The sequence below is a fragment of the Lycorma delicatula genome, chromosome 1 (assembly GCF_047948215.1).
Source record: "Lycorma delicatula isolate Av1 chromosome 1, ASM4794821v1, whole genome shotgun sequence".
Lineage (NCBI taxonomy): Eukaryota > Metazoa > Arthropoda > Insecta > Hemiptera > Fulgoridae > Lycorma > Lycorma delicatula.
In genome coordinates this window covers 337,709,269-337,726,267 of record NC_134455.1, presented here as the reverse complement: position 1 = coordinate 337,726,267, position 16,999 = coordinate 337,709,269, and the positions used below count along the sequence as shown (strand labels likewise).

At 28.6% G+C, this 16,999-nt stretch overlaps 1 protein-coding gene across 1 annotated transcript in view; it reads right to left on the bottom strand.

Annotated features, from left to right (window-relative positions):
* Positions 1-1,588: 1,588 nt before the first annotated feature.
* The window catches only part of LOC142318376 (fidgetin-like protein 1), a 55,230-nt gene continuing 39,819 nt past the window's right edge, over positions 1,589-16,999 (bottom strand). Inside the window, exons 12-13 of the mRNA XM_075354960.1 lie at positions 7,294-7,485; positions 1,589-1,825 (exon numbers count right to left, since the gene is read on the bottom strand). Of these exons, the coding sequence (XP_075211075.1) occupies positions 1,703-1,825; positions 7,294-7,485 (315 nt within the window). The 3' untranslated portion in view covers positions 1,589-1,702. The remainder of the gene's footprint in view (positions 1,826-7,293; positions 7,486-16,999) is intronic.

Below are 16,999 nucleotides of genomic sequence, written 5' to 3'. Positions count from 1 at the left end.
TACAAAGTTAATTATTCATTTTTATTTGTCTATTGGTAAATTAGCAAAGTTATTTTATTCCAAACCTAAAAATGTGCATTTTCCAACAAAAGTTTTTCATGTTTTACCCTGTTTTTCTTAAAAAAATAAAAACCTTTATTTGTGCCCCAAGAATTTTAGTATAATTTCATAAGGGGAGCAGAAAGTGGACTAAATGTTTTGTGAGCCGAAACTCGCTACTGAACCGTTTTCTGATCTACATTTAATCAAATTTGTTTCTTATTTTTGGCTATATAATTAATTCCATGAGATTGCCATGCAATTTGGAAACAACTGAATATAAAATAAGTCCATATTCAGATTAATTGTTACACAAGTCTGTTTTTGTAAGTGTTTCTTTTTACATATATACTTATTGAATAACTTGTCTATAAAATTACTGTTATATGGATTATGGTGCTTTTAATAATTTTTTTTCCTACTATTATTGACAGTGTAAACAACTACTCTATGAATCATATTTCTAAATAAGTAATTGTAAGTACAATAAATTGATACAATAAAGTAATGTATCCAATAATGGTTTTATGTCGATATGGAATATGTTATTATTAATAAGTTTTCTACATATATCCTACTTTGAATTTTTTTTAATGGTTTATAATTAATTCTTCAACATTTAAATAATTGATCATATGATTGATTATTCTTCTGTTCATGTGTGAATTTTAAGCATGCCACCAAAGGAATATAATTTTTTATAATTATTTAAGGTATAGCATCATATTTATTTTTAATATTTTAATTAAAAATGATATGGTAAATATCATCAACATAACACACCCAAAATGTGTTGGGTAATATTTTCAAAGTGCTGCATATAAATTTTTGCCAATTTAGCAGATAACGAGGACTTCTACTGCTATACCTTAAGTCTGATAATATAAGTTTACCTTGAATTTGAAATAGTTTTTATTCGGTAAATTATGTTTTATTGTTATAATATCTTTTATTATACTATTATTTTTTAATATTCATTATTAACTGCATGTCTATAATAAAAGGATTATTATAAAGGGATAATGAAGGTCAGCTAGTAATGACTGAGCTGTTAAAAAGTAAATCCTTAGCATAAGAATTTCAAATTATTGACAGGGCTCTGCAACGACTATCTTGGGAACTATTACAAACATCACACTGAAACCAGTTATTCAATTTTTCAGGCCAAAAAATAGATTTTCTTTATTTGGATGCTAAGATTTTTAGCATGGGTTCATTTCACTTTTTTCAGCAGAAATCAAAGTAAAATATTTGGCTAGCCTTAAATAAAAAACTCATTATATCCAATAAATATGTATAACAAACTTTTTGCTTACATTAATGTTCTAAATCAGTTCTTGAAGTATTGTTACAAAAAAAAAGTGATTCTCTACCACAAAAACTCTTTTTTTTTGTGCAATGACAGTAACAAAGTATTCTGTTTTTTGTTGCTGAAAGGTTAAACTGATAAAAAGTTGAGAAACTAATGATTGATTAGTGGGGTACAAAAATTGGCAAAACATTTTCTAAAAATTAATCGGGTAATAAATATTAATACAACATTTTTTAAAGGAACTATTTTTAATGAAATAATTACTAGTTATAGTTTACAGGAATATTTGCTAATAAGAATGAATTAAGTATATAAGGTAAACCTTTATATTTTCAAAATGTTGATGTGGAACTAAATACTTCCAGACCCATAGGTTTTGTCCCAGTCAGTATAGCACTGAAGATCGGCTGGTGAGACGCTTGATCTAACTCTTTCAAGAGCTGCTTTAAAGTCATCTATTGTTACAGCACGAACCTACAAAAGAATTGTAATATAAAATTCAGTATAGGTTACTAAATAAAAATATTTATGATAGGTGTGTATCTGTTTGTGTATGTCCATATGCACAAGCAAAATGTCTTCAAAAATTCAACCTCTTGCAAGCCCTTCTCTTTAATTTTTAGTAGGAGGTGGATCTGGTATACCTACACATGTGTAAAGCTATTATGACCTGGCTTTATACTATAAGAGAGGGCCTGGCCCCTCTCTTCTTACGTTCAGGATCAGGGTGAACTGAACTGGCTGATTTATTTTCTACACTAATTAAGCTTTTTTTTCTTACTAATCTTTTATTCATCTGTAATCTAATCTTCTGTATTACTAATTTTTTATTAATCTGTGTCATCTGTTATTCAAAAAATCTATTTCCAATGTAGTTTCTTAAAATTCTATTTCCTTTACTTCATTAGGAAATGACTGTAGATTAAGTGTACTAAGTTCTCTCCTGATTAGACGACTGGATCGAGGCAAGGCTCCTGTGAATTTGTTCAGCTAAGGTGTTGCACAATTTTCTGCCTTGTCAGTCCCTTCAGGTTTACTACAGGTAGTTAACTGGGTTTATCAAAACCTTCACTGTTAGGTTAGCATGTCAAGGCCACGCTTGCTCTCGGATGTACGTGTTCCTACCCAAATTAAATATGTGGGAGGCACATTTATGTTGTCTGGGATTGGGTAAACCCAGACAGAATTAAGACTCTTAAGAATATTTGAGTTAACTTTTAAATTTAAATATTTGAGACTTGATCAGCCATCTACCTACACCTTGGTAAATTAACGCTGGCCATATGCATAGAATGGAAACCATAACTTTAACTGAGGCCCACCTATGTGACAGCTCAGGCTTTTCAGTGAAGAATATGGAACCTTTTTCCTCCCACCAATCTACTGCATCAATGGTCTTTATTTAGATGAGAGAAGCTATACTACATACTACTTTATCAGATCCAGGAAGTCCACATCAATTGGTTACATCTTCTCGTACTATAATCTATGGAGGAAATCAAATAAATCTTGAAACAGTTTAATTGAAATCTAAGACCTTAAGAACTTAGAGAAAAAAGCTTAGAAAACCAGGATCAGGGCCAAAAGGGAAAAAGAGAGATCTTTCCTATGAAAAAAAGAAGAGGAATGTGATTTCCTCTAGTTGTCCCAAGTTAGCCTGTTGAGGTTCCATCAAGATGGATGAAAAACATAATTAGACTTGATAGTATATCCCCTGGGTAAAATAGCCCAAGAGGATAACTTTGATGCTTAGTCACCTTGTTCTAGAAGAAAATAAATATAGAAAGGTCATGAAGTTTGTTAAAATGAGTCATGGGAGTGGCTCTGAGGATTAATAGAGGCTCTCCAGGGGTGGCTTTTAGTTGACAGTGGACTCTTGCCTAATCTCTCTTTTATATAAAGAAATGTATTATTATCCTTAACTGTATGACTGTCAAAACTAAGGCATGATTAGAGCAGCTATTCCAAAGCTTTATTCATGCAAGGGCACAAAATTAAAGGGAGTGGAAAAGAGGATGGAGAGATTCTTTGTAGAACATAAATCATCTTCAAGAAAAAAACTTCTCAATGTAGTGTTGTTGTTTATGAAACAAAAATTCATCTACAGATCAGACTGTTGTGGTACTGGTCGATGATCAATGTTTCAGGCTATAAAAGTCTCAGGTTTCAGAGCATACCTAACCAATACAGGGACAGTTTTACCCTTTTAGTTTAAAATGAAGAGGCTAAAGGTCCTTCAGATAAATCTCTTCATAGGAAAGCTGTTTTAATTTTCTTTAAAAGATAAGAAGGGATAAGGGAGGGAAGGACCCTGACATAAAAACCCTGGATTAGGAAGTAATACATCATGAGTATTAGATCTTCTGGAGGTAAATTTATTTATAAAATCTTAGTTTATAATATTATTGTTATAGAATGAAATGCATATCTTTGTTCTCTTCTGAGTTATCATTTCTGTAACACTGACTTGGAAGATGTAAGTGAATGGACATCTAATGAGTGAAGTGTTACATTAAATGCATTCCATGAACTATGAACATCCAGTGGAATCAACTATACAGATGAGTCCATTAATTAGTTTCTGTAATTAATTTCTTAATTACTTGTATGAAATTACTAACATGGAATTAATAATATAAATAATTACCAATACAAAAATTGTGAATCTAGGAAGTGTAAATCCCCTTTTTACATAGGCAGAGTTCTCTAATTTCACTTCTTTAATGACTCAGTAGTGGATTTGTAATAAGACAGCAAATTTAAAAAGACCTTCTAGCTCTGACCTCAGAAATTTTACATCTATATTCTACAGCAGATTGGGACTACTACAACTAGCATAAAAGTTTCTCTACTGATTTGCAGATGCTATTACTGATGGCAATCACTCTAAATGTTTTTTGTTGAAAGTTAGGGTTTCCTACCCTAAGTGGTGGAATAAAAATCTCATAAGATTTTAATAGAGAAAAAAAACTGTGACTGGAAGGGATATCATCAAGCTTCCTATTTAGAAGTTTTTTTTGTGTAAATTCTCAGAGATGCTTCTTTGGGATCTCTCTCTAATGTTTTAAGACTCCACAAGATCCTGGTGCATGATCTTTCCTCTGTAACAGGTACAAATAAGTTAATAAAGAATCCACATTTGCTGATGGAGTGGTGGGCCCAGACCTTATGCTTCTCAGTTGAACTGATGATTGGCAGTTGACTGGGTGATCATCAATGTTTCTAATATGAAATGGAGACTGGTAAATTTGACCATTTAAGTCTGCCAATGGTGATAACATCTTTACAATTACGCTGTAAAAAGGGCCCGATACTGTCTTAGTATGTACTACGATGTTAGAGTCAGCACAAATTTTAGATGTATTCCAGAGAACTAGAGAACCTTAAAGGTAATATTTATATCAAAGCAAGATCCAAATAAACTATTTTGCTCCTAAGTTTATTGATATATCAGTCTACTTTCACAAACACAAGATGGTTGTTTATATGACTTCTGATTAGAATTAATCAGAAATTTGTTGTCTTTGCAAGTTTTACCAAATATTTGTCCTATCACAAAAAATCTCATTTACAGCATAACCAAAATAGAAAAAAATTTCAATGAAAAGAAGGTGTAAAAACAACCAAAAGAGTAAGCAGCAGAAAAGAATGTAGAAAAAATAAAATTAGAACACAAACAATTTATGAATGCAAAAAACGTCCAGAAAACCCTAGTTTTTACTTAAACGTTTTGATATGTTTCATAATGTAAATTAATTCTGAAATAAAATGGTGTTTAAAATAAAACCATCTCTGAGGTGTTTATTTGAAATTCCTCAAGTTATTCAAGCACTCCAATCGGAGTGTTCGGCACCAAATGAATAATCTACAAACAATGCTGACCATTCCAATCAGATTTTATTTTTTTTAAATTAAAAAAAATAAAGTAAATATTAATATATCAATTAGTTACAAGTAAAATATACAAAAGAGACAAAATAATATTATTTTTGGAAGGGTAGATTCCAAAAAAATTAATCATTATTCAGTTATTTATCTATTCTTTTATACCCTGGTGCTTAAAAAACTATAATTTTTGGTGATAAGGGATGGAAGATGAAAAAATGATAAACCTTTCCTAACAAAATAAACCAGCCAGGTTGCACTATTATATCTACTATCTGGACTAATCAATCATCATTATTGTCTTTAAAATTAAAATTACTTAACATAAATTACAGAAATAACTAATTTTTTTTTTGCTTGACAATATTGCCACATAAGCTTAAAGATTGTGTGTTAAATATGGAAATGGAATTTTTTAGCATATAAAAAAATACCATGCCGGACTGGGATTCGAACCTTTGACCTTTCAATTAAAGGCCGAGATGCTACCACTCATGCCATGGAGGCCAGCGAGTGGTAATGGTAAATAAATAAGTAAATTCTTTATTTTGATCTGCACATAATAATACATTATAAAGAAAACATCTTAATACTCAGGCATACAGTAGAAGAAAATATAATAAATAAATTAAAAAAATGTATGCAAGTTTAGAAAATCCAATAATGAATGATAAAACTAATACATCTGAAAATGTTTGTTAATGATACATTTATTCCGGAGAAATAACTTCATAAAATTTGAAAAACTTCACATAGGACATTTCCTATGTGAAGAAAATTTCTGTTGTTTTTATCCCTATAGTACATTGGTGTAAAATAATGGTTATTAAAAATTGTAAAAAAAAATTAAGAAACTTTATGAGGGAGAATTGTATTATTTTGAGCTCTGTTTTGAAAATTTCTAAATTTTTGAAATTAAATAAAAATGCAGGTCTTGTGCAGGTTATGGCTTGAATTATGTTGAAGCAACCAGATTAATAAAATCCGCAATGATTTGTAACAATCTTATCAAGCTGTCATTGTGTTCTGTAAAATAAGGAAATGGAAATATTCGTAAGTGGAAAGTCATTTTAACAAAAATTTTTTCTTATTATTAAAATTACTTAATTCTAAAAGCAATAAATAATTTGATAGAGTTCTCGATGAACTCAGAATTCTCTTTCCAACATTCTGAGGTACTGTATATTGTGTAATTTGTTTTAAACTTTAAATAAAATTTTTAATAAGTAAAATGTTTTTTTGAAAATGAAAAAAAAACATTAATAAAAATAAACAAGCTATATGATATTTTTTTTTTAGAGGAATCTGAAGAAAAAACTAAGGAAAATAAGAAAAGTTATTGGAGATAAATGAAGTTTTACAGCTATGATGTAGAAACAAACTGTCATGATACAAAACAATTTTGGTATGGCTACCAGCTATACTGTCACGTTCATTATTATGTCATCCCAGCTACCAAATCAAGATTTTTCAGTTCATCTTCAGCTTTGGGAATAACCACAATTCTTAAGAAGCCATTACTGGTGAACCTGATGTTTACTGGTAAACCTGAGGAATTCCATGTTTGATCATAAAATCCTGAATTAGATGTGATGAATCACATTACATAAGAGGATGAGATTTCATCTGAAGCAATAGACTTCATCCTCTGTAGCAATACCTAACAGCAGTCGCAGATGCTAAATAAAAATAAAGAAAAACGTGAAGAACGAAGTAAAAGTGATGGTGTATTATTTTACTTAGTTTTCTCAAATATACAAAATCCCTCAAAACTCTATCAATCAGTCTGAATGGCTTGTTATATTATACGATGGAAGTACTTGTTATTAAATAAACTGAAGGAAATGCTGCATTATACAAAAACATAAAACACTGCATTATACAAATTAAACATATATTTTTTCTAGCTGCTTCAGTATATGAAAAACCCCCATTTTTTTCTGAAACTCAAAAAAATCATGTCATATTTTACATAGAATCATTTTTTTTTTTAACTTATAAAGTTGATCTGCATAACCTAAATATTAAAATAAACAACATATTTAAAAGTAATCAACCTCCTCAGAACTGATGCATTCAATCTGACTATAAGAAATAGATCGAATTGGTCCTAAAGCAGCTTCTTGACATAAAATTTTCATATCGGCACCAGAGTAGCCATCAGTCATATCAGCCACGTACTTTATTTCTTCTGCAGTCAAACTATTCTTCTCTTTTGATATAAGTCGAGTCACCATTTCAACTCTTGCCTGAAACAATCAGAAAACAAGAGGTTTAACAATACGACAAATAAAAATTTACTGTTATAATATAAATTAAACAGATAAAGCAAAATTAATAAGTGAACAGTGAAAAATTGAAATAATTACAATATTATCTAATAGGAAAATAAATTTTTACATAGTATTACATAGGCCCAATTACCTTATTTAAAAAAAAAATCAATGAAAACTCTATTGTTCATAACTGTGAGTTGGGTCGAATATAAAACATATCGATACATTATAATGCATGTGTATATTTATTAGAAAAAATTAATCTGTAAAATACTATACAGTTTAATTAAATATAATTCTTTGATCGATTACAGCAGAACTATACAATTTCAGAATAGTAAATATAATTTGAACTATAGAACTTTCTTTCAATGCTGTCTGGTGGTGAAAAATTATAATAAGAAACAGTAATATGAATTCATGAATATTTATTTTAGATCCATATTATCAACAAAAAAAAAATGAATTTATTATTATAATAGTCTTATACTTCATTTATAACAAAAATGAATTAATGAATAAAATATAAACAGTAAACATTAAATGACAATAGCATATATCTATAATATAATTTTAATTTATATATTAATAAATAAAATTAAATTCAAATGATTTTAAAGAGGAAACTTTATTACACTAAATTACTTAAAAAAAAAAAAAAAAAAAAAAAAAAAAAACTACACGTATGTAATTTTCAATAAAAGTACCACTAATATTCTTAAAAAAAAAATCACTTAAAATACAGCATAAATTAACAGTATTAAATAAATTCTAGATAAACATCTGTAATAAAGTAGGATTTATGAAATTAAAAATGTGTAAAACAGAACAACACAAAATGTTTATAGGTATGACCAAAGTAAATTTTAAAATGTTATATTTCGTTTCTAATATTCAATTATTATTAAAATACAGTATTATATTTTCTAATTTTTTAATTTATTTATTTTCATGGCTTCCTATTATTATGTACCCATCTCCAATTCATTTCAAATCGAAATAGCTATTATTAACTGGCATAAAATGAATATTACTTATCGTTTCAAAGGTAAAGATAAAGATAAAGGTAAATCAGCTTTTTTATGTTATCTTCAAACAGTATGTCCATTATTTGCAAACCCGTTCTTATCAGTTCTCCATCTGGTATTATTGCAATTTCTATTCAGTGTTAAGTCACGGTTTTGTGAAGGTGCTGCTTTTGGTTGTAATAATAATAATTGTTATTAAATATAAATAAAATTACATATCTTTTGAAATCGCACGATTTTATAGTGATTTCAAAAGAAAACCAAAATTAAACCATTTTCTAGTTTCATATTAAGTAATATTGTACATGTAGAACTTAACTTAATTGGCGTATTCTGCTGTAAGAAACACATTACAATAAATAACAAACAAAAAAAGTTTCCACACATTGTTTCCCACAAGCTCATAATTTAAAAATACACAATTTAAAAACCATAACTTACCACACAAAAAAAATATTTTCAAGAAAATATTGACAATGGAACTTCACTAATTAGTGATTTTTGGCACTCATACAACCTAAGGATTTGTTCAACTGAGACTGGTGCTCACCTGAGACCTCTCACTACTGAGAGGTTATAGTGTGTGAAGTCCAGTCAAAAGTGGCCATACTATTTTACTGACCAACTTAAATATTTTTGCACACAGAATGAGATAAAAGATAATTTATTGTTTTTATAGTGGTGTTAGCACAATGCTGAAACAAGAAACATCAGCACACAAGGATTGCTGATGTTCTCAGATGATCTACTTTTTAATATAGTCTGTATTAGCTTTTAAAGTTAGAGTAATGGCGAATTAAAATATACAGCAGGGGATCTGGGTCTTTGTACCATACACAATAAAACTAAAAAATAATTTATCTGACTCAGTTAAAAAATCAGAAGGGTGTGTACAGTTTACGTAACTTTCTTTTTAGGAAGTGGTAACAATTCTCTTATAAAAAAATCTCCACACATGATAGGAAATGACACTAAATGTGGTGAGGTTGATAAATGTGCCTTTCATAGAAAAACGTTTTTCAATTATAACAAAGAGGTTAAGTAGATTATAACAAAGAGTTATGTAGATTTGCTATTTTGTATATTCCTTGTAGGATGTGGGGTGATCCTACAAACTTTTTGGGTAAATCTGCATTTATTTGGATTTTATCTGGATTTTATTTAGTCTTTAAGCTCATGAATTTCAAATTGATGTTAATATTGTCTGCACCAAAGAGAAAACAATTTAAATATTACCTAGACATACCAACACTATTACAGCCTTTCATGGAACCCACCGGGTTGGTCTAGAGGTGAACACGTCTTCTCAAATCAGTTGATTTGGAAGTCTAGAGTTCCAGTGTTGAAGTCCTAGTAAAGTTAGTTATTTTTACACGGATTTAAATACTAGATCATGGATACTGGTGTTCTTTGGTGGCTGGGTTTCAATTAACCACACATCTCAGGAAAGGTCGAACTGAGACTGTATAAGACTACACTTCATGTACATACATATCATCCTCATTCATCCTCTGAACTATTATCTGAAAGGTAATTACCGGAGGTTAAATAGGAAAAAGAAGAAGCCTTTCATGGAAACTTTCTGAAGAAATCTACTGTTAAATATATAGTATTTGCTTCATCTAATAATATATGAAAATATACACCAAATTTTCCGAGAATTTCAATGAGATTTGAAGTAAACACTAAAAAGATTTTTTACACGTCATATAAGAGCAGTAGTTTATAATACTAAACAATGTTTCAATTAAAAATATTAAGCAACATTTTTACATTTTGGATTAATTTTTCATATTAAGGTTTCACTTTTATCTATTGAAATATACTTTTGAAATGTACCCCAAGAATGTAAATAAAAAAAAATTGAAAATTAGTTAAATCTAGAGCAAGTCAATTTATCTCAGGAGAGTAACCTATAAGGCATTTTTTGTTTTATAATATTTTAAGTAAAACTTTCAATCACAGTCACTTCCCCAAATTTGTATAAATTAGTTTATTTGTTTTTACTTGATTCTGGAAAACCAGGAAAATTACTGTAAACTAAAACAAAGGCTGTAAAAAATGAAATATTATGAAAAAAAAACATTCTAACCAATGTATATTACAACACATATTTTCTACTTCACTAACTCTCAGACCCAAGTTCTTGCGCATAAGAAGGCCTTGGAACAAAAGAAGTCTAGAATTCTTTCCTGATCCTCAGAAAATGAAACTGAAATGAAAATCAAAAATTTAGGGAATGACTTTTATAAGGAGTTACAGTCATTGCAGACTACTTTAATACATTTAAGTAAGCAAAGGAGTGAAAAATAGTGACTTTTTGATTCACTTTTCTTGAAAATCATATAACTATTAACCAAATTGGGCTGCAGTTACCTGTAAGAGGGGGCTAGCTACTCCCCTAATTGTTTATTCAGTTTCATTAAAGGAGTGGATATAGCAATAAAAGTGTAGGAAATTGTAGTTTTCAAGTATAAACTAAAATGGATAGATAAATTTACAGAATTAATACTGAAAACATTAAGCACCATAGAACCCCACAACTTTTTGTAGAAAGAATGAGTCTTTATAGCAGAAAAAATGCAGACCGTTTTACTGGCCGTGATTGGAAATGAAAAAAAGGAAGAAGTAAAATATGTGAAACCTAACTCTACATAACTGAAGTCCCAAATATTTAGAAATGGGAATTGATACTGTCAATATAAACAAAGTGGCCTTGCAATGAAAGCAGCCACCATAAGAAGAGTCTGTTTTATTTAAAAGAACTCTTATATGAACAATTACATTTCATTTGATGATGCATCAGTATGTATAAGAATTTATATTTATTATATTCTACCATATTTTTCCACTAATTGAAAGTAAGGAGGCAAATTAAAAAATTAACAAATATTAAATGTACTGCAAGTATGTACATTTTTCTCAGACTATATCCCCTTATAGAAGTCATTTCCTATATATGTGATTTTCCTTTCAGTTTCATTTGTTGAGGATTAGGAAAGATGTCTAGATTTCTGTTGTTCCAAGGTCTATTTATGGCCAAGAGTTTGGGTCTGAGAGTTAGTGAAATAGATGTGTTGTAATATACATTGGTTAGAATGTTTTTTTTCATGATATTCCATTTCTTACAAAAAAAAAAAAATTGAGTGCAAGTGTGTCACTGGCCATATGACCTGTGACATACATACACTTCCTTCAGATTCATTTTTACTTCCTTGTACGAAGTAAAGGAACTATTGTGATTGCGAAAAATTTCGGTTTTCAGATTTCAATGGAAATATATTTTTGACATCTGTACATTCATATGTATATATGTACATAGGTATCTCACATAACTCAAAAACGATTAGTCATAGGATGTTGAAATTTTGGATTTAGGACTGTTTTAACATCTAGTTGTGCAGCTTCCCTTTCAATCACAATCAGCTGAATCCAAATATCCAAACAACCCCAAAATAAATAAAAAAATCAGGATTGTGGACTTTTTCTTAACTGCAATAAGTCCTTATTGAGAGCTTTTCAATGATATTTCATAAGTGATACTTATTTTCATTGGTTCCAGAGTTACAGGCAAATAAAATTTTAATTAATGAAATATTTGGATCTTAGAAGAGAACTGCACATCAGTTCAAATCAGACTTTATCTCCTTTTTTCAACTTTTTTTTTTAAATTTATATATATTGTTTTTTTGGTAATTATTAACCACTGATTGTAAAAAAAAAATTATGATAAATAATTAAAGAATAAAAAAAAAAAAAATATGAAATAAAATCCAAAGTTATTAATGAAATAAAATTTTATATACTTTTAAAAAAGGGTATATATAATTTAATAGGCATTAATACACATGTGTATATGCAATAGATTTGGTGAGACATCTGATAATCTAATATTAATTGAAAATTATAATTTAGAATCATATTATTTTTGGATTTTCTACTTTAATTTCTGTACAATTTAATTTAATTATTCTGGGATTTCTGTTTAATTTTATCTAAATTAAAATTAAATAAAGAGTGACTGAAAAATATACCCTCACAAGAACAACATGTACACTGAAGTATACATGCCCGATCTTTAATAAATTGCAAAAAATTCTTATCTTTTAGTTCATTACTCCGCTGATATTGTCAGTTAACATTCTCCCTAAGTCGAAGCTGATCATCATTTCGTTTATTTGTTTTTTTATTTTGCTAATCATTTAATCACTCTCTGATTGATATAATTCTTCTGATCTTAATTTGTATACACACATGTTCTCTAGTTTTCAAATTTTTTCTTTCTTTATATGCATCATCCTCTTTTAATCTTTTTATTCTTTCCTTGGTTTTAATGTTTTCTTCTTATTTATATTTATCTTCTTCTCTTACTCTTTTTATTCTTTTTTTGGTTTTAATGTCTTCTTCCTCTTTAAATTTATCACCTTCTCTTAATCTTTTTATTCTTTCCTTGCTCTTAACATTTTCTTTATATTCATCTTCTTTTTTTTTTTGAAATATATTTCTTCATGTTATCTTTCTTTTTCCTGTACAATTGTTTATTTTTCATTTATGATTATTCACCAAATAATCCAATAATAAAAAATAAATATTTTACACCATTAGGTCGAAGTTAACATTTGTAACCAGTATACAGTAGTTCACTAAATGGAATATTTTAAGTATTATTAACTTTAATTTATAACACACCAGAAATCTGAAACTTTTGTTAATCAGCAACTCATGAAGATACAAACAATACTGATCGAATAATGTGAGTAATAAAGGGACTTTTACTCTATCCTAATATTTCATGTAAGATTGTTAAATTAATAACTATAAATATTTGATGTTAATTAAATCTAATATTTCAGCAATTGTATAACTGTTCACTTTATTAAAAAATTGGAAGATCGTATCTCACGTTCAAATGAAATAAGTTTAAATGAAGTGCAGCAAAAAAATGTGTATATGTAATTTAATAGGCGTGCAAGGAAGTCATGTGGTCTTTACATCAAATTTTTTTTTAACATAGAAAGCCTGGGAAAAAACTCTTTGACATTTTAAAAATTGAAGACTATATTTTTCTATATCCTTCCAGGGGATCATGCCCATCGAAAACATATTAAATTCTTTTAAATTTTTATTAAAGTTATGAAACTAGTAACAAAATATATCATATCATAAGTGCTATAAGGAGAAAAATAAAAATAAAATTATGCATTACTGGTACAATTTTTTGGGATGGTTTAACTTTGGAAAAATGTAGCTGAAGATTTATATAGTTTCATCTTCTGAAACCTATGAGTATATTTGAAAATATTGAGTGCAACTGATCTGTTTTGCTGGTGCTGAAACCCTGGAAATTTTGTGCATGAAAGATCATGGAAAAAATAGTAGAAAAGTTTCTGTTTTACTTCTTTTCATAAACATTTACAGACCAATAATGGTAAGCCCCATACAAGAGCTTAGAAAACACCTTATTTAAAGAAAACTTTTTATATTTAGATAATTTAATAATACAATGATATCACTAAATCATGATTCATTAAAGATAAAAATAACTGATACGATTAATGTAGCAAATAACTCATAACATCTGAAGTCATAGGTTCTAACATTTTTATTCATTGTACTTATTACATACAACATTTTTAGTGTAAGCAATAATTAATTTTCTAACACAACATTAACAAAAATAAATCGGTTTTTAAGACAATAAACTTGAAAATTATTTTAAAGAAATGTAATGAAAAAATGTTAACATACTGGTCTGGGACCCTGGAAGTTGAAAAAGGAAATAAGTATTTTGACTTATATGTTAATAAGCAAAGTATAAATAAAATATATATTATTTAAAAACAGTTAAGATAGGTATTATTATTTACACAGCATGATCTCATTATAAAAGTTATTAATTAGTTCCTCTTTCTGTTATAGAAGGTAAAGATTGGATGTCTGAGATAAATGTTGTAATTTTAAACTAAATCAAAAATCTTTTTGGTATTGTAAAGATCTGTACTATAGTTAATTTCTTTATAACATTTTTTTAGTCTCTGAAATCTACACCAAAATTTTTATTTTCAGTTGTGTGAATGTAATTTTTATTGACTATTATACGATTTTTTAAATATTTAAAAAAATGTAAAATTTTATTTTTTTCATTATTTTAACATCTACAAATTAACTGCTCTCTTTTTTATTTTCATATATACATTTTATTAGTATAGGTAGATTTTATAATAAATCTACCTATTGTAATGGGTACCGTGACTTGACTTTCGGAAAATTTCAACATATCTTCACATTTCACATCCCCCATACCGCAAAACCACTATCAGTCCAAAAGTTTATATATACACATAAATACATATATATTTCACTTTCTTGTGGACACGATAACTGCCGTAATTTTTCACCATCACTTTCAAATTGATATATAAAATACAACGACCAAAAATCTATATCGAGTTCATTAATGGGTAAAATCGAACCATGGTGATTGAAATGGGGGGGTTTTTGAAAAAACAAAATATCGCAATAACTTTCTTAAAGTAAAACATCGAATTCGTTTAAAGTTCCTACTATTCTTTGGATAAGGGCCTAAAACTTATCTAAGTAAAGCTTTTAGATATGACCAACCATTGGTCCAGGGGGTGGAAAAAATCGGGTTTTGAAGTCAAAAAACATCATACCTCCCTTAATAGGCACAGCATTGAATCAGTTTAAAATGGTTGTTAGTCCTGTAAACATTACCTAAATATTTTGTCTGTAACATTTGATATGACCAACCTTTATGACAAGGGATGACCAAAACAAAAAAAAAAAACAGTAAAAAAAAGTATTGCTATAATTTTCTTATTAAGTAAAATATTGAATTTGTTTAAAGCTCCAACTATTCTTTGGATAAGGACCAAGTGGTGGAAAAAATGAGGTTTCAAGGACCAAAAAAATCATATTTCCCTTAATAGGCACAGGATCAAATCTGTTTAATGTGGTCGTTAGCGCTCTAAATATTACCTAAAAATTTTGTCTTAAATGATTTTCGATATGAGCAACCCTCATGGCAAGGGATGACACCAAAATATTGTTGGAATTGTAAGAAGAGGCTTCCCATATGCTAAACATGTGAAACTTGTTTACATATGAAACCATTGTCAAACTGAGTGAATTTGAAGTCAACGCACTTAAACTGCCGTGACTTAGTACTGAGTATATTTTTTAATTTTTGCAAGTGACAATATTTTATTGCCAAGAAGTGTGATTTTTCTGTGTTATCCTTGCTTAATGTCAAAGTGTGTAAATATGTCTAGACTTAAGAAGAAAACTTATCAACAGCAAAAAAAAACTCCAAACAGGTGAGTTAATATTTGGTGAAGGACCATGGACATAGATAAAGACAATTCCAGCCTCAGTCGTCAGAGGGAGGCTCGTCTTCAGAAGGTCAAGGAAAAGCAGCAGAAATACCTTATGACACAGGCAAAGCACGCTATTCGACATGAGCGTGAAAAGTCATCCAAACAGAAGTGTCTTCTTTCTCCTACCAAACGCAGTATTCACCATGTGCACGACATGTCATGCCACCGCAAATGTCTTCTTTCTCCTATGAAATGTGCTATTCACTGTGAGCGTGAAAAGTCATCCCAAAGGAAGTGTCTTCTTTCTCCTACAAAGTGCACTATTCACTGTGAGCGTGAAAAGTCATCCCAAAGGAAGTGTCTTCTTTCTCCTACAAAGTGCACTATTCAATGTGAGTGTGAAAAGTTTTCTCAACATCAATGTTGTTACATTTATACATGTTTTTAAATAAAATTTTCTGAAAACATTGTCTTTTTTTTATAAATTAACAGAGACAAACCTACAATCTCTCACTAATCCTCAAACAGGTGTGTTGTCAAGCAGTTGGAAAAATAATAAGGAAGTCTAAATAAATTTAGCAATAGCTTGTAGTCTAATGAGAAAACACAGTGTCCACAAAACCTGGAAGTAATGTTTGATACGAACTCATACAATCCGAGTTCACCTACCTCTATTATTTTCCGGTGAAATCTACCTCTGCCTTCCAGCATGCCGAAAGGAATTTTTATATTTTGAAATATATCAAGCATATGTTCTAGTTTGTTATTGAAGTTTTCTTTATGTAAAGAAAACTAATGTTTGTTATAAGTTTTTTTATATAGTTTATTAAAAGTGTTCTTTACATATTATGATATTGTCAACATACCTATTATTTTCAATAATTTTTTTATTCATTCTGTAATCAAAATTTTTTTATAAATATTTCAGCTGAAACACCAGTTTAGTTATAAATTTTATTTTTAAAAGAAAAGTTTTTTATTTTGGTGTTGTGCTTAAAAACAGAATAATATCTAATTTTTTTTGGGCTGCTATTATAAAGATCTTTTATGATGCAACTGTAAATTTCATTGTTTTAAAAATATGTTATTAATATATATATATATATAATATTATTATATCTT